Source organism: Micropterus salmoides, unplaced genomic scaffold, assembly GCF_014851395.1.
Source record: "Micropterus salmoides isolate LMB-PRFRI ecotype aquatic unplaced genomic scaffold, ASM1485139v1 Ms_hic_scaffold_3, whole genome shotgun sequence".
In the NCBI taxonomy this organism is placed as follows: Eukaryota; Metazoa; Chordata; class Actinopteri; order Centrarchiformes; family Centrarchidae; genus Micropterus; species Micropterus salmoides.
In genome coordinates, this window is record NW_024042261.1 from 4475678 (window position 1) to 4495525 (window position 19848).

The 19848-nt window shown below is 39.6% G+C and overlaps 1 protein-coding gene across 1 annotated transcript in view; it reads left to right on the plus strand.

The window, feature by feature from the left end:
- Nucleotides 1–7548: 7548 nt before the first annotated feature.
- The window catches only part of cuedc1b (CUE domain containing 1b), a 55643-nt gene continuing 43343 nt past the window's right edge, over nt 7549–19848 (plus strand). Inside the window, exons 1-4 of the mRNA XM_038693298.1 lie at nt 7549–7699; nt 13752–14436; nt 15677–15804; nt 16990–17110. Coding sequence (XP_038549226.1) covers nt 14125–14436; nt 15677–15804; nt 16990–17110 — 561 coding nt within the window. The 5' untranslated portion in view covers nt 7549–7699; nt 13752–14124. The remainder of the gene's footprint in view (nt 7700–13751; nt 14437–15676; nt 15805–16989; nt 17111–19848) is intronic.

Below are 19848 nucleotides of genomic sequence, written 5' to 3' on the forward strand. Positions count from 1 at the left end.
AACAATCTGAAAGAATCAGGAAGAAGAATGAAGACCAATCGGCTAACAATTAAATTATTAAATGGCTAGGCTAATTGTTATACTGTGGTGTATATACCTGTGTGACTGTGCCAGGGTAGAGATCTCCATCATAGTTAACAAGAACCCATTTTCCAACCCTGATTCTGGGAGCTTGATCCTCATGGCATTCCTCTTCCACCTCCTTTGGACAAAAAACGAACTCTGTTGGAGAGAAACAGTTGCAGGAGGGACTTCAAAAGCAGGAGACGTCTCTTGTTCTGATGGTTCCAGGCTCTGTGGCAACAAGCTATAAGAAAAGGAATTAAATTAAAAACAATTTAACAGGGAAAGTAAGGACTCAAGTCATAATTCAAGTAGGGATTCATAATTAACCATGGCAGCAAATCAGCTTATCACAATCACTAAAACATTTTCAGACATTGTCTAGAGATTCTACGTTCATAAATGTATGAAACACAAGCAGAGCTTACTTGATGCACTCTCAGTGTCCCTGGCACTGTCTTCAGGGATGGGGGAACTAATTCCCCACATTTTGAGATTTGTTCCTTTGTCACTTCAAAAAGTTTGACAGAACTCTGTTTGGAAAGGTTTTCCATTAGAGCCTGTGCATCAGGAATGTCAGTCCCATAGGCCACCATCCGATCTGCAAGGTTTTTTAGAGCACCTCCATCTGGGGCTCCTTTTCCGTGTGATGCCTCTTTGAAGTTCCATGTCATTGATGTGAAACCTTTCAGGAACGGGACTGTTAAGACCATGTAAAATGCTGTCTTGTTCCTGTGCTGAGAAGTTAGCCCATCGGACAAGAAGTGAATCCTTGATGCAGCAGGATGGCTGGCTCTGACATGATCCAAGAGGTGGGCCCATGTAGTAATAGCATTGTGCTAGAGACTCTGAAAGTGTGGCAAATGCTTCCACCTTTCCTCCAGAAAAGTAGATCACTCCAGTGTGAATCATCACCTGCTTCTGTGACCCTCCAAAGTGGACATTATTTCCCTGCTCCATTTGCAGTTATAATTTTCACTATAATCTACATGGATTAAACTTCCATGGATGAACTTCCTCCTCTGTCAAGCTGTCCTTCAGCTTTTTCAGTTCATCATGCTGGTGACTAATGTTGTATAAATGAATACAGAACCGAGGGAGAGCCTCTTGGGTGAGCTCTGCAAGACGTTTTAGTTCCAAACTTTTTCTCAAAGTTTGGACCTAGTAACCCACTCTTCCCAGGACGCAATGTTGCCCTTTGTGTTTGGGTTGATCTCTGTGGGAAATGTTTTTTCATGGAATTTGTTACATCTATTGTACATACAGTTCATGTTGTCAGGATCACAAACAGATGTGGCCACCAGTTCTGTAGGTGTTAAAGCCCTGATGATACCAAGCTGGTGTAACTTTTTATATGTATATATATATATATATATATATATATATATATATATATATATATATATATATATATATATATATATATACGTACATATATATACATATACATATATATATACATATATGTATGTGTATATATATATATATATATATATATATATATATATATATATATATATGTGTATATATATATATTTTGTTGTGGTTGGTTGGTTGGTTGGTTGTTTTTGTGAAATAGGACCTGGGAGGTGTTGTGTAATTGATGCATACCCTATATATAAAATATTATTCAAAACATAACAATCGACTATCAATCTAGCACAAACATATAAATCATACATAGGGGGTACCACTGTCGTGTAAGAGTTAGATTACTGGGCTAAAACAAAAATATCTAATAAACAATAGAAAACTACTCTTATGTTAATCACCGTAAAATCATAATTCATTACCGTAACAGGCAACTCTATGGCACGGTAATGAAAGATTGTTGTTACGGTAATGAATGCACTTTAGCTTAGCTAGCATAAAATGGCGGGAAACACAATGACTTGGCAAAAAATAATACTCCTTCACTTCATTCCCGCAGTATGCTTTCTATTGCTATGTTCATAATGAATATTTGTTAGAGAAATATTAAATACTACAGTGTTACGGTAATGTACACCTGTGGTGGGGTAAGAGGGGTGTAAGAAAAGTTTAACTATCAAATGTCAACAGATAATCTTACCTTTTGGTCATCTTCAATCCTCTCTGCTCTGTGGAACTCTGCCTTTAAATAAAACTTTATTGATAAGTATATACAGTCGTTTTGACAGGCGGGAAAATATGTTACGGTGATGAAATTTATGTACACAGACACACTGTTTTAGCCAGAAAAATAGATATTATATTTGAAAAACTTAATAAAATTGCTATTGGAAGTTAATATTATTTTAATAGAGACATTATTTCAATTATTTTAATATAATTAATAAATTATTTAATGAGCTGTAAGCAAAGTGCAAAAAGCAAGCAAAAAGCCTTTTATTCCATCTAGCATGAGGGTCTTTTCTATAGGCTACTTGAAAGTGGCACTGGGGGAAAAACATGTGATTTGATTAAGAACATGTATACAAAAAGTGAATGTGCCATAAAGATTGGAAACAAACAAACAGCATTCTTCTCCTGGGGCCCTGTGAGGCAGGGATGCAATCTCAGTCCAACTCTCTTCAATCTATATATCAATGAATTAGCAAACCAACTAGAGCGTTCCACGGCACCTGGCCTCACCCTGAACGACACAGAGATCAGAGGTCTGCTGTGGGCAGATGACTTAGCATTCACCTACTATAGAAGGTTTGCAGCAGCACCTTAACCTCCTGCAGAGATTCTGTCAGACCTGGGCCCTGACAGTAAACACAGAAAAGACTAAGATAATGATCTTTCAGAAACAATACAGAAATCAGGTTACACACAATTTCTATTTAGACACCAATAAATTACAAAATACTACATTACATTAATTCATTTAGCTGACACTTTTATCCAAAGCGACTTAAAGTTGCTATTTTATGTCAGAGGTCACTCGCCTCTGGAGCAACTAGGGGTTAAGCGTCTTGCTCAGGGACACATTAGTGGGTGTCACAGTAGGGAGTTGAACCCAGGTCTCTCACACCAAAGGCATGCGTCTTATCCACTGCACCATCACCACCCAAAAAACTCTACTCTTAACTAGGCCTCAACATTAAATACACAGGAAATATCAACAGGGCTTAGAAAGATCTGAGGGACAATGCAAGGAAAAGAAACATTAAAATCTATATTCCAGTTGAAATCGGCTTAAAATTTTCTAATTTGTACTAGAACCAATTATTCTATATGGCAGCGACATTTGGGGGCCAAAACTAAATACTTAATTTGACAAATGGGACAAAACAATCATAGAATCTTTCCATACCGAGTTCTGTAAGAGCATCCTGCAGGTGCAGAGAAAAACACCAAATAACCTGTGCAGAGCAGAGCTCGGCCAATACGGAAAAGATCAATTAAATTTTATAATCACTTAAAAAGTTAACCCCCAGACATACCATCACAAAGCCCTAACATACCAGGAACTGAAACCAGTCCCCTCAGCCTCAGGACAGCAACACCAACTCAAGCAGACCAAACCAAATTATCAACAAGCAGAAAGAAAAATATATTGAATACTGGAAAGAAACGATCCAAAACACAAGTAAATTTATCTGTAAGTTAAGTAAGTTACAAGTAATCTGACCCTAAAAGGAGAATTCACAGTGGCAAATTACTTGAGCACAATAAAATGTCCTAAACTAAGAAAAATGTTGACAACATACAGAATGAGTGAACACAGCCTGGCCATAGAAAAGACAGAGCTGGCCTCAGTCAATCACCCTGTCCCAGTGTGACAGTGTGATTATTATTTTATTTTATAGTGATTAATGAACTGTATAAAATAAATTATTCTTTTATAATTTATTTGTAGCTTTGGCAATATTGTTTTACATTCATGCCAATAAAGCTAGACTGAACTGAACTGAGTTGAATTACAGAGCATTTACATTTACATTTGTTGTTGTTGTTGTTGTTATGTTGGCCTAGTTTTATTGTGAGTAAAAAAAACATTTCCTCTAGCTCTGGGGCTTTCTAATCTTTTACTGCCTTTCTTGGGTTTAATTCTGTTTGATAAACCATCAGGGAAAGGTACATAGCTCTGCACTGTTTGTACCAGTGTAAATTAATATAAAAGTGAAATTGAGCCACTCAGTTTTTCTCTCTAGGACTCTCTCTCCACCCCAAGCCCCCCTCCCCGTTCTCTTGCTGGTTTTGTTGCTTTCTGCAATTGGTGTTTCCTTCTATTTCCTGTTGTCCTCACCCCCCATCCCCATTCTCTTGCAGGTGTTGCCCTCTCTCTGTGCTGTCTGTTTATGTGGTGTTTCTGTTCCCCATCCCCATGTCTGTCCCCTGTCTGGCCTGGTGACAAATAAATTAGAATAAATAACAATACAGACAAAGGAGTATATTAATACTCTCTTGTTAAAGTAAAATCTGTCTGGCACAATATGGTACCCAGCTCCTCATACTTATACCAGGCTGCCAGGCAGGACAGGTTAAAAAAAAAATAAATGAAATGAAAAGAAAAGAAAGACAGGTGGGCCACGTGACCCAGAAGTAATGGTAAACATGTTAAAATAAAAAGCCAAGCTTGTAAAACGGTCAGATCTGTAACATTGTAACATAGCTGATTATGCACTATAATATTGTGCATTTATTCAAACAGCAAGAGTCATGTTTTTTTAAGCGCATTGTTTGGTGCAGTACAGTTGGTAGGTTAATATAGGTAAACCCAAGAAAATATAGCTTCTCAGCACACAGCTCTGACAACAAACTCACATCAGAAGTGTCCTCTGGCCAAAAGAATGATTTACCAGTGTGCTTTATACTGTTTGAATCTTTCTTCTCCATACACATTCCAGTGTGTAACATACAACACTCCCATTGTATCATGCAAGTGAAGAGAATCCACAAAAGTTTTTCCATACAATATTTATTCAACATATATAGCACATCCATGCTTAAAAAGGCATTGAATGTACAATCTCATCTTCACCATGGATACACTAGTGGGTAAGGAGGGACATCTTATTCAATCCTGAGTGAGACAGGAAGCCTTCGAGCAAAACTTCGAGCACCGCACTGTATAGCATACATCCATGGCAATAATAAACATCATATAATATTATGTAATAATATAAATGTATGAGCTATGGCTGCAGAACTGACTGTGAAGACATAAGGTAACACTGGGAGGAGCTGCTCTCATAAAACATAGGAGGGAGGAAATGCTTGGTCAGGTCAAAGTTCAACTAAAAAGACGAAGTAGTCTTTTTTTGAATTTTTGAACTTTGTTTTTTGTTCGTATTTGTTAGCATACAATATCAGCCAGAACATTTTAAATATGGCCTCAGAGGCCTGACTGACGTCCTGAGAAGACATTCTCAGCGTTGACAGCCTGTCTTTAATAATGTAATTATTTATTTGTTTTGAGGACCTCGTAAAATGTTCTTACCTCATGGCTTCACAGTCAATGTTCTGCAGCCATAGATTGTACATTCAATGCCTCTGAAAGCATGTATGTGCTATATATGTTGAATAAATGTTGTATGGAAAGCCAGATGGTCTACATTAGGACACCATAACATCAAACTACAAATTGACTCCTCAACGATGACTCTAGGGGGTGGGGAGAAACTTGTGTGTCATGATTGATGACCAGCTGTTCTTTTCAGACCATGTTGCTGCTGTCTCTCTGTCATGCCGCTTTTCTCTATACAACATAATGAAAATCAGGCCCTACCTCACTCAGTACGCCACCCAGCTTCTGGTACAGGCCATGGTTATCTCTCGCATCGACTATTGCAATGCCCTCCTAGCAGGTCTTCCAGCTTGTGCGGTGAAACCCCTACAAATGGTTCAGAACGCAGCAACGCGTCTGGTTTTTGATCAGCCCAAAAGGACTCATGTCACTCCATTACTCAGTGACCTCCACTGGCTCCCCGTGGCCTCCAGAATCAAATTCAAGTCACTAATGCTTGAATACAGAGTGACTACTGGGTCTGTACCCATCTACCTAAACTCCATAATACAAGTTTACGTTCCTTCTCGGCCACTACGCTCCTCCAACGAACGCCGCCTGGCTCTGCCATCCCTTCACACAAAGCAATCCCGGTCCCGGCTATTCTCATCTGTGACACCACGATGGTGGAAGGAGCTACCACACGCCATCAGAGCAGGGGCGTCCCTCTCTAACTTCAAGAAGCTCTTGAAAACTCATCTCTTCCGAGAACACTTCCTCTTATAACACTAACTAACTCTAACTCCTAACCTCTAACATGCACTTCCTGTGCTCTTCTTCTTCTTTCCCCTACAATGATCTTGTATTGCACTTTTTGTTAACTCTTACTTCCTTCCCTAGGTATCTACCCCATTGATGTGATATGTACTGTGAGCTCTTACCAGTATTCATTGCTGCTCTTACTAGTATGTATTGTCAGTTTTATTATTATTATTATTGTCAGATCTGTATTTGATGCTTTGTTGATGCTTGTATGTTGTCCCTCAAATATAAGTCGCTTTGGATAAAAGCGTCTGCCAAATGAGTAAATGGAAATGGAAAGACTTGTATGGATTGTGGAGTGTGTATGTTACACACTGGAATGTGTATGGAGAAGAAAGATTCACACAGTATATAGCACACTGGTAAATTATTCTTCTACATTTGAACACTTCTTATGTGAGTTTGTTGTCAGAGCTGCTAGAAGCAGACAGCAGTGTTAGAAACAGGTTAGAACAGAAGGGCATGCAGGTTTAACTCTGGGCTGAGGGTGGATGATGAAGATGTTTGCAACTATGTTGCAAATAAAACATAAATATCAAAAACCAAATGAAATGACCAACAATAAATACATCTATATCAGTAATCTGGATTCAAAATGTTTAATAAAGACACCTTCGTTTAATACTGCCACCTGCTGGTAGAAAGGGGAAACGGTGGAAACCACATTAAATATTAATTTAATATTAAAAATATAGTGCTGACAGTAACAACTCTGCACACATATTAGTTTCTTGGGTATACCTATATTAACCTACCAACTTTACTGCACCAAACAATGCACTTAAAAAAACGTGACTCTTGCTGTTGCATAATCAACTACTGTTACTAACTTATTTCTCTCGGTCCAGGTTTATTTATTTTCATCTAACATCACCCTGGTATAATGTTAGTGCTGCATAATGTTACAGATCTGACCGTTTTACAAGCCTGGCTTTTATTTTAATATGTTTACTATCACTTCCGGGTCACCTGGTCCACCTGTCTTTATTTTCTCAACGTCTATCTTCAAACGGAGAAAGAAAAATAGGAATTTCAAAAAACCAAAATAGAACCATTATTTGAATTTGGTTTAGTCGTCAAACTATCAGAACGTACACGGACCGGACCACCACCATACCCGGACCCTTTACTGTGCACAATTTATTCAACCAGGATAACCAGAGTGAAATGGAGAAATTGATGGAATAGCTGTGATTTATAACAGTAGAGGGCAGCAATACGCCATTGTAGCGTCTAGTCTGCCTAATCCAAAGAAGAAGAAGATGAGCCGTAAATTATCCTTCTGGTTTCCATTACAATGCTAAAATCCTCTAGCCTGCTGTCCAGCCTAACGTTACTCTCGACATTTCAGTTCACGGTGGATATTATGTGTTCAACTGGACCCTCTCGCCTTTCTCAGTGAGTGAAGCTAGCATTGCGCGGTTGTTTTTTCCGGCACGAATGACGTGTCTGACATGAACTGTTACACAGCTTTAACTAAAGTTAACGTTAACAGATTTAGTGTAAATATTTAGCTTTAGTTAGCTTAACGTTAACGTTACTACTCCTGTTTGTAAACACAGACACAGTGATGGAAACGTGTTGCTTCCATTAGTAACTTAACGTTATGCATTTCTTACACTGTAAATGAGTGCCATTCAGAACATTCGTTTCTTAATTCGGGTTGGATGCTGCGTCTGAGAGTCACTGACCGAGGCCTTGTAATAGATGACAATTCCCTGTCAAGGTAGACCTTGTTGTGATTAGTTAACGGTAGCTGAAACAACTAACGTTAACGTTCTATAATATAACGTCGCTAGTAAACTTGTTAAAAGGTCGCTCCTAACATCAGCCATTGTACCATAAAGTCAACATTTTACATTTGTGATCACGATATTTAAGTTATACCAACATTTGAATTTTCCTAATAGGCTATTCCCTTGAAGCCGTTAGCTAGGGTCAGGGTGGCTCGGTCGGTCAGGGTGGCTCGGTCGGTCCGTATACGACCAAGGGAACGTTACACGTTAAAAAACGAATTCAGCACTATGACTTGTCCTTTCTTACAGACAAAACCAATTCATTACTCAATATTTCCTTTCATTGGTGGGTGGGACTTCATCAACCCCTTGCTTCTGATTGGATAGTGTGTTCTATCAGTTATGTTTGTGCTTCAGGCTACTATTCAAAATTTCAAAATTTTATGCTTAGTTGACAGTTTATTAGCAAAAACTAATTACATAATGCAATAAATCCTCCTTCATGATAAGAGATTAACAGTTTATGAGAGGTGGCGATTCAACTGTATGAACAGTTTGGAGCATGTAGTTTGTGGTGCTGTTAAACCGTAGCGTATTAAACAAGGTGTGTCTGTCATTTAGTCTCGCCTCACAGATTAAGCCTTAATCTGTCAGTAATATAAGTAAATACTGTGGACAGTAAAGTGTTCAAAATATTATAAAGATCAATGGCATCGAACCAACAGCAAGCACACAAGAAGGATTTAGAAAAAATGACCAGCAGGTGTTGCACTGCACCTCCCTCAGCTGTGATCACCTGGAGCCACTTGAGAAAACAGCTCTTTTGGACCTTTGTAGCCATAGACTATCATTTAGCACAATTATGTCTGAAGCTTCTATCATCCATACCATACCTGATGTGATTCTAAAAAATAGCCTTGATGTCAGATGCAAGCCAGTAACCATATCATATTTTATTATTAAGCTTAGTTCTGGTGTCACCAAATTTGCAATTAAAACAGCTGCTGTCTAAAGCAGAGGTTCAATGGGTAATCCAGAACGTCAAGGCACACCAACTCTAAATGTAAATAATGTAATTATTATAATAATTGTAGCCTACGTTGTCATAAGTGACTACACATATTTGTGTTTATTAAACTTGTACCTTGATTGAATCAGTGTTTCCCACAGGATTTCAAGAGACTATGGTGGGTGGGCCTCGGACCCTCTCGAGGGGTCTGGGGGCATGTCCTCCCGGATATAGATTTTGTAAATTTTTAAAGTTAAATGCATTAATTTGGTGCAAAATTAAGAGACTATCTATAAAGAACTTTGTACGCTTGTAAACAATGTTGTGCTCTAATAAACTATTGGGTCATAAACCCATTGTATGGCTATAAATGGTGATGAAACGGCAACAAAAGTCAACAAATTTATTTAATGTTTTTCCAAAAACCCTAACTCAAAGAATAGAAAACATAATAAGTTCCAGAGTCCAACCCAATTTGATAAATAATGTTATATGTGGTTCTTGTATCACGTAACCTGAAGACTTCCCAGCCTCTCTTCAGGTAGGACTGTCATACTGCAACACTTGTCTTTGTAAAGAGACAAACTGACAGGATAAAGTCTCTAACCTGCCTGTCAGCTCGCATCATAAAGGCTTTAATACGTGTGTCCTCCAAATGTAGGCGTGGCTAGCTTAATCACCGTCTCACAAACGAGTGACAGAAACAGGCCGTTAAGGTTACCGTGGTTAACGTTACCTAAAAAGAAAAGTGGTTGTCTCAAGTCGATTGCCTGAGTGTGCAAGTTTACAGTAGCGCGGTGCAGCAGCTCAAAACAAAATGTTAGAGGTCTGAAATGTAATTATGAGATGTGTAAAAATATTTTTGGTTCATTTTAAAACTATGGCGGGCCACCATGGTCTCATTAATTAATTAATTGGAAACACTGGTTGAATAAGTAAGAGACCAGTATATTAAAATGTGTTAGTCTGAGTTGATCATAAATTGGTTTATGACATGTGCCTTGATATGGAACCAGGTGCGATCAAAAAGTTTCCAGGAGTCCCGTTATTTAAGCTATTCCAACACCATCTGTAAAATGTGATGTGGCGCATTGCTGTCATAATAGCGGATGAATGGCACATTTTAAAAACATCAATTGACTGACTGAATAGCAGATTGACAGCAGAGAGGGGATATGGACATAAGTGTGCATGTGATATAAAAACTGTCTCATGAAGTCAAATGTTCCTCTGCAGCTCTGTGCTTTATCAGTGAAGCAGACTGGAGTCTGTTAACAGATGGACGCGGTCCTTACTGTACTACATTATTAGAAACGATGATGAACCGGTCGAGGGTCACATCTCTCCCCTGCAGTGGTTTAATTATCTTGTGTTTTATTGCGGAGTTTCTTTAATGATTTACTCTCATGATTAGAGAGGCTGCTGTCAGTCATTTAAAATGTTTCCATGTACACAATAAAGTGTATATATAAGCTCAGATCCATAAGCTTTGATCCAGAGGACAGGTGCTTTACTCCAAAGAGTTTCACTGTATGAACCTGGACTGTGTGTGAGATGTGTAAAAGAATACAAGGAACATCAATTAACATTAGATCCTGATCCTGGCGAGGGGGCATGTGTGTGTATATATAAAAAGATTTGCCCACTCGCCATTTTTAACTGCCCCCTCAGTCACTTCATCCTAGCGCTAGGCCTGGTCAGACCGTCTGAGATGTAACGTTCTGTGTCTGACGCTGAGGCTACATCAAATGACTTGAACTGTGACGTACTGGCATTTGGGTTCTCCATCATGATAATACGCACACTCACAGACTGGAGATAGTTTAATGCGCTTGCTACGGCAATACGGGAAAAATGGTCACAGGAGTGTACATATGTTAGTACATATGATTAAATTAAATATTAAAACTAACAAAAGCTGTTTGCTGTCTTGACACAGTGGAGGACATCATTTTTTATCACATGATGATCAAATGATAATCTATTGATAAAGATAATCTATCTACCATTTGAACGAATTGAAAAAAGACGAAAAAAGACAGAAACAAAACGCTTTTTTGCCAGCTGAAAACGCCACCTGCTCTTCTGAAAACGCCTAGTTAGGAGCGCTAGGGTGCGTTTTGGAGGCGCAGTGTTTTTTAGAGATGCTGTTGTTGCTATGATACATAATTTCCGTGGAGGCATTGTGTTGCAAGTAGGTTAGCCTACTTAATTTTACTGAATGTAAAAAAATGTCACCACAAAGTACGTAGGCCTACTTGCTCTGGCCCTTGCTCTGCATGAAGAGAAGGCTGAAACATGAGAGCACAGACGTGGGTTCATGAGATTTTGCAAGTGAGGAAACGCCTCGCTTCGTTCAAGATCGGATGTGCTTGGTGCGGTGTTTGACTCTGGCGTCAGAAAAAAACATATCAATACCAACTAGAACTTCAAGCAGTTGTAATTTGAACAGTTTTTCACGTGTCGATCTGGGGAGCAGAAGCCTGTATCAGCTTGGTCCAGAGATGGTCCGTGCCAAGTTTGGTGCTAACCGGACTTGCAGCTTCGGAGGAGTTAATTAAAATAAGTTTTCCAGTTGTCGCCATTTTTTGAAATGAAAACGGCATCGCACGGAGGTGGGTCATATACCATAGGAATTGGTAGTATCCCCCAAACACAGGTTTATGAATGTGCGATGTAGTGATGCGTACTTATGACGCAAAATGTGCTGTGTTCAGAATCCTATTTGAAATGAATGGGATTTTTCCACGGTATTTCAGCTTCGAATATAGCGCCACCTTTTGGCCGAATTGCTCCAAAGTTTTCAGGTGTGATCAGGGGCCCATGGGGAACAAATGGCCAAAATTCGGTATCTATCGGACCTGTGGTTCTGGAGGTTTTTTTTTACGTCCTTAATCTGCAATAATAGCGCCACCTATGGGCATATTATGTTCAACTTTGGTCCCTGGACTCAGGGGGGACCGTCCTGAACAATTCAGCTTAACTTTCATATCAATGTGACTTGTGGTTATAGAAGAACTAAATTGTAGTTTTAAATAGTGCCACCTAGAGGCTAATTGCAACAGATTTTGTACAGCCCGTCGGGGATGTGTGCCACATAAGGTTCTGAAGTTTGGTGTTGATCGGCTTTGCCAAATCTAACATATGACATCACTTCCTGTTTTGGCAAACATTTGTTAGCTTGTAATTGGAACAGTTTTTTCACGCATCGTATGTGAGAAGCACAAGCCTGTATCAGCTTTGTCCAGAGATGGTCCAAGTTTAGTGCCGATCGGACTTGCGACTTCAGAGGAGTTAATCCAAATAGGTTTTTCAGTTTTCGTAATTTAGCGAAATGAAAACGTGAAAATCATATAAAGGCGTGTACTATACCATAAGAATCGGTAGTATCCCCCAAACATGTAGACATAAAGTTTATGAATGTGAGATGTAGTTATGAGGCTAAATGTGCGTTGTTTCCCATTGAAATGAATGGGATTTTCCCACTGTATTTGAGCATGGATTATAGCGTCACCTTTTGGCCGAAGTGCACAACATTTTTCAGGTGTGAATGCACACAGTGAGGAAAGTATAAACAGCATTAAAAAAACGAAACAACAGACATGGGCACATTTTGATTCTGAATTTCGGTTTTGATTACTTTTCAACTAATCATCCAGCACTACTATTAGGGCAGACATCTTGTTTATATCAAAGCATGACTCTGTGGATGCGAATGGGCACTGGGCAGCTGCCAACTACCATGAACCCTTAGTGAAGCAAGGGTTGTAAGTTGCAACAAGTATTAACAATAATGGAAAGCTGAGGGTTATCAGTTGCAGAAATAACAATGAACATAGGCCAATGTGTAGTTCTATTAACAAAACTCACTCATTAGATAATATTATTAACAGTGAGTACACAAAAGGTGGTCCGCATCATCTCAAGCACACTTGTCTTCCAAAACCATTGTCAAGGTTATGTAGCCTACTGTATCAGCTTAAATGCATGAGCAAGCATCCAGTAACTGCTACTTCTACTACTGTACAGACAGACACACACACACACACACACACAGTATCCTGCATTCATTGATCCACCACATCAACGTTATTTAAGTTAATTAGTAATAGATGCAATTTAATATATCAACAATGCTGTTACAGTGCCGTTATTGATGACGTATATGCTGCTTTCACTCACCAGGTAACACTATGATAGCATCAGCCTCATCGGGCTCGTTTTCTGTAACGTTAGTTTCTGTAACGTTCACGTCACAGCTGCGGTGTCACCCGGAGCTGCAGCAACTTCAGCTGCAGGCTTACAAAAACACTACAAGAGTGTAGCTTGAGTTTGCTCGCGTTGCACATTATCATTATCACACTCCCTTTAGTGATTCATATTACACAGCTGTGTTGTTGTTTGGTAGGTGGTCGGATCCAGGCCACAGAAGCCCAAAAAGTCAGTTCAGTGCTTCGCAACACAGACGGGGTGAACATGTGAAAGTTCTGTCACAAAACCTTATTGTTATGTATCATCTCGCTATTTTAAGTGGGTTATCAGAAATCTTTTACCGTTCCTAGTGGGTATACGCCGTAGACCTGCGTATCACGTAGACTACACCACTGCTCTGATCCCAGTTAAGAATCAATGATTTAATTTAATTGTAGAACTATACAGTGTTTGTGTTGCTTACTAAAACACTGCCTGTCTTCTTTTTCTGTAGGTGCTGGTGACTGTGTGATAAATATGTTCCCTTGCAGATTTTTACTCTAATCGCTACCCGGTGACAGGACCTTATATCTTTTGCCACCGCCTGACTATTCCAGTCTGCCCATGCTATAATACAGTCAGTGATGCTGGATGCTGCTAAATAACAAGCATTTTGGGGGGTGGGGTTGGTGGGTGGTGGTGGTGGTTGAGGACTCTAACTAAACTCATCAAAAGACTGCCATGTTTGTGTTTAGAATGAGAAACTGAGCCAGGAGGAAGTGGAAAGCAAGTGAGCCTGAAGGGGCTGAAGTGCTTGTGTTGGTGATATAAAAGAAAAGCCATCCTATCAGTAGGTTGGCAGCACCTGAGGCAGCCAGGCCCTGAGGATGACTAGCCTGTTCAGGCGCAGCAGCAATGGAGGCTCCAGAAGTAGTGGAAGTGGTGGTGGGGGCGGTGGCAGTGGGCAGGGGCAGCTCAACAACAGCAGGCCCAACCGGCAGGTTCGACGACTGGAGTTCAACCAGGCCATGGAGGACTTCAAAACCATGTTTCCCTCTATGGACTATGAGGTGATTGAGTGTGTGCTGCGCTCCAACAACGGAGCTGTGGATGCCACCATCGACCAGCTGCTCCAGATGAGCATTGACGGACAGGATTCAGATGACAGCTCAGACTCAGATGACAGCATCCCACCAGAGGTCAGTGGAAGAGGTCCAACGGCACCACCATCACTGGGGAGTCTAATGCATGGTTTTTGGTGCTTAATCACACATTGGTGCTTAATCACACATTGGGAACATGTGATTGGTACACATGTGACAAGAAGTTGCTGTATGCAAAGACCTAATGAAAAACATTTAGATTTCTGCAGATTAGGACAGGTTGATGTTATTTTAGATGTTTTAGAGAAGGAAAGAGATGACACGAGAAGAACACACACTATTGACAATGACAGGAAAGATTGCTGCAGAACTGTAAAATTCAGTCTTTGTACCAAAATAAATAAAAGATCATAGGGTGGTCTAAATTCAGCATGTTAAATTTGACTCTGGCCTAAACTTCAGATAACTGACTAATTCTCTACTTACATGTGTGATGTATCCATCTTACGAACTGCATGCATGCTTACTTCCTGTCAGCTTTACAGTACCGTTAACTTAAACGCCAATCTTCTTACAGTGCTGTTTAATCTTATTTAAGCCACTTTTCACAGTTAGCTTTGTATATACTATTATAGTATTTACTGTTAGTTTTTAATTATAGTGTTTTTGATCATTCCGATGCCTAATCACCTTAATGTCTTTAGAACATGAGCTAGCTTAGCTGCTACTTAAATGAAGAAAAGCAGAATCAAACAATGAGGGCTGTCAGCTCTATGGAGTTTTGCCAAGTTCCTCTCTGTGAGCTTTCATTTCAACTAATGCTGAGATAAGGGCAAAATGGGCAGTTTAACATTAGAAGGGAAAAGTTCACCATCACCAATCGGCCATTTTGGCCACACACAGGAGGACAGCTGAGAACAAACACCAGCCATAGGCTCATGCAGCCTATTGTTACTCTACACTTCTGTGGTTTATCAGTTAAGTGTGCTGATTTGCACTGAAGACTATATTAGTAAAAACGGACATAGATCTGTATTAAATGCTTGTCTCCTTTACGAAACGTCATTTTAGTAGCTAGCTAGGTTAGCTAACCGGCTAAGCTAGCTCGCTTTATAAAAACACTGAGGAACATAAAAACGAACGGTACATACTATTAATATGTACAAAGCTAACTGTGAAAAGTGAAACAGCCTTGTAAGGATATTGGTGTTGAAGCAAATGTTACAGTATAGCTGACAGTAAGTAAGCACACATGCAGTTTGTAAAAATTGTAAGTGCAGGTTGAAAATATTTAATGAAACTAAGTTTGTGTTGTACTGTCTTTTTTTATTACTAGATTCTGGAGCGAACACTGGAGCCTGACAGTTCAGATGAGGAACCACCTCCAGTCTACTCTCCACCATCTTATGATATGCACATTTATGACAGGAAATACCCAGAATCCCCACCAACACCCCTGCCAAGGTAAGAGAGAGGGACTGAACTCTCGCATAAAAGAAGCTGAGGTCATTATTATTCAATTATCAAATTAAGAGACAACAATTTTTTAATTTGTTTTCCTTTATTTAGCAGTCTGTGTGCCTCTGATTTTATTAAATTAATGGAAGGTTTGTAGTTGGAAAACGTATAATGTAGCCCTTCTACAAGGTGTAGTGTTTGATAGAGCTGCTTTTGGTTTAGGCCAGTAACAATCCTTCTGACAATCTTACTTATTTTGGACACTTAAACCTGCAATGCAGAACTTTTGTCTCTTGCCTTTGTGGCAGTGAGAATAATTACTGTCGATGCATACTTATGATGTATGCCTACAGGTGAGCTCGCCCCAGGCTTGTGTTGAGAAATAGTTACAAAAATACAGAGAAACTTCCACAGTAACGGTTATCCATTACTTAGGTAGAGTTAATGTAATAGCTACATTACAGTCTACTCCAAAGACTTGTCCAAGAGCATTAATCCCATCAGGCTAGAGGTGACTCGTTTCCACAGCAGTGTGTAAAGTTAATAGGCGCCGTTGAAAAAGCATATTAGGAGTCAGCTGTTAATTTTTCCGATAAGTACATTTTGTTTTAAGCCTGTTTTTAACTAGCCAAAATCAGCATCAGTTAAAATAACCGTTAAAGTGAATTACGGATGCACCTTGCTAACCAAGCTAGCTAGCGCCACCATCTCATCCAACCTGCATATATCGCTCAAGCATATTAACATAAATACTGGCCTAGGAACTTGGAGCCCAGGCTTGAAAACTGGTTACTTAAATCTATCTGTCCATCTAGAACCTTCATAAAATATTATCTGGTGTCACAAAAATCAGTGAATAAAGTTAGAAAAGTTGGGTGTTTTTTGTAGGGTCAGTGAGGAGATTTGCCAGGCTAAGCATATCTAGTATATAACCGGCCCCTAGAAACACTTGTTTTTCCAACCTAATTCTTGTCTCATTTGTGGTCTGATAACAGTAAATTCATCAGATTTAATGCCCTGTATCACTATTATCCAAGAGAAGTTAAAGCTGTCATATTCATAGCAGAATTGTAGAATTACAGAATAATCAATAGTAATTGAGATGTATCACAACAGGAAAGTTGATGATGTTTGCTTAAATGCAGTTGGTGGAATTTCTAATGTGTGCTGTTACTCCATGCATTCTCAAAGATTTGAAGCAGAGGCAGGTCACCAGCAAGTCAGAAGTTACCGGAACTGGAACCCTCCTTTGCTTGGAAATCTCCCAGATGATTTTCTGCGGATCCTGCCACAGCAGTCAGACAGTATAAAGGTAAAAATATCAGCATGCTGATGTTAAAGGGGGGCGTTTGGTTTCTTGTATTTTTTTGACACAATTGTAGTGTAAAGCAGTAGTCAAGCCAGAAATCTGATAGATGGGCCTCACCAGGCACTTGCAGACATGGGGTGCTTCTCAGGTTTCTTCATTGAATCCACGATTCCCTCACTTGCGTCTTTTCCTTGCGTAGGAAACTAAGCGAGAAGAGAAGGAACAAGGAAATATGTTTTTAAAGAAATGAGACATCCTTTCTTCCGAAGCATCACATGACGCGACATCCGTTTCTGATGACGGCGACAGCTGATCACAGCTGGATCAGCTGTCAGTCGGCTTTAACAGCAAGAGATATACTGATGCTAATAAATAGTACTTATACTAATAAAGTCTCATCATGATCAGTGCAGAGCAGCATGATTTTCTCTGTAGCTGTTACCTGTTTAACAAACACCGGCACATGAATAATTATAGGTTACTGTAGGTCTATGTCCTGCTGAGAGGCATAGGATCATTTCTACTGGCACAATGTTTGTTATCTGCATTTATATTTATTGATTCTGATTGTGAATTTGTATTTGAATAACCCAGAATATGATTATGGTGTCCTTGGATTCATTAGGCTAAATGTTTAAGAGAAATTGAAATGATGTAACTCATATCAAAGTCGATGCTCAGTTTTAGGCTTTCCGTTTATTTCCTCGTCTGATATCCTTTAACACTACTGCATACATTTTATTTGCTAGTCACATCACTCGTCACTGATCAATCACAGCCTTCCATCATATCAGTCCAATGATTTTTTTATTTTTAGTGCAGCAGCTTTCATTCATACTTTCATCGGCTGATTTTACTTGCAGAGCCGCCGACTGCTTTCGTCATATGCGGTCGGTGAGGTGGCTGGATGAGCTGTTTTATTTTCCTTTCCTTGCTTCATTAGAGACTGTAGTGCAGTTTAGTGAATTGTCCGACTGCCTGGGGCTACATGTTTACTATGTTTTATTGTCGTTTATTTGGACTAAACAGGAATGACCAGCCTCACATGTGACTAAATAGAAATGATGATGAATTATGTAAACATGTTTCTTGCTAACAGACTCTTCGACTCTCTCTGACTTTAATTCTCTCCATAATAAAAGTTGATGGGAGAAATAAAAGAAAGAAAAATCTTTCTAATAAAAGAAGAAAGTTGTGTGGGGCTTTTGTTGTTCAGACCTACAATGAACTCAGTCAGTGAATGATCAATGAATCATAAAACAAAGCAAATAAGACTTTGCAGTGATGCACTTGATTTAAATGTTAGCTGTGTTGATGCATAAGATCAGTCCGATCAGCTGCAGTGTCCAATCAATATAATGGCTACTCAATAAGGGGGCGTATCGGTCAGTAAAAGACTTCTGCAAAGGATGCACTGGTGTATCCTCGCTCATAGCTCCTCAGAGATCGCTCCTTGCTCCTCGATCCTAGGAGCGCAAATAAGAGCTTTGGGACAGTCTGCAAGATGGCAGAGTCGAATAACTTCCGGTTCAAGCGAGGAGTGATCATAGACAGTATATTACTTACCCCGCTGATTTGAATGGAGAACAGTGAAGCCAGTTTTGGACCAATAAAATACTACTACAGGGCTACTTCCTGTTGGCACCAGCATCTACTGCGCATGGTCGCGCAGCATAAAGTAAAAGAAATATCATTTAAATTCTTCACCATTATTACCCCTGTAATGAGATTATCTCGAAATTTATCCCTACTGTAGACGAAAAATGCTCCTTCTGCTCACAGAAACGTTGGACCATTTATTTTATTGCTATTCACATAGCTCTTCTCTGTGGAATGATATGCAATGCTTTGTTAATGGACACTTTGGCTCAAACATACACTTATCCAATTTTGACATTATCTTTTATTTTTCTGATTCAATCTCCTCTGTACAACATATAGTCAATCTATTAATTTTGCTTGGAAAATTCTTTATTCATAAATCAAAATTTATGAATTCAATTCAATTTTATTTATATAGCGCCAAATCACAACAACAGTTATCTCACAGCGCTTTTCATAAAAGAGCAGGTCTAGACCGTACTCTGTGATGTTATTTACAGAAGCCCAACAGTTCCCACCAAGAGCAAGCACTAGGCGACAGAGGCAAGGAAAAACTTCCTTTTAAGAGGCAGAAACCTCGAGCAGAACCATGGCTCAGGGTGGGCGGCCATCTGCCTCGACCGGTTGGGGTGAGAGAGAGAGAGAGAGAGAGAGATGTAAGGAGAGAGAGAGAGAGATGTAAGGAGAGAGAGATGTAAGGAGAGAGAGAGAGGGGAGGGAGGCAGCCTACACAATATACACACAGAGGTACACACAGTGAAGGTAATGCTGCTATAGACCAAATGAAAAATGGTACAGATATTTATAATAGTGTTAATGGTAACCATCGTAATGTTAATGATTATAATAACAATAATAACAATAAGACTAGCAACAATAGTCGTTGTAGCAGAGGGTGTCGAGCAGGAACACGGGGGCAGCAGGTGACCCGCAACCACAGATCCAGACTCCACAGCTCCAGAGCCAGAAAACCTGCAGGAAGTGATAGGAGAGAGGAGAGAGACGAGAAAGCACAAGACTACCAGAAAGGGGAGAAGTTGTGTTAGTAACATGCAATAATGGGATAAGGTTGCATACAGAGGGAGAGAAAGTAGAGGAGAGAGGAGCTCAGTGCATCATGGGAAATCCCCCGGCAGTCT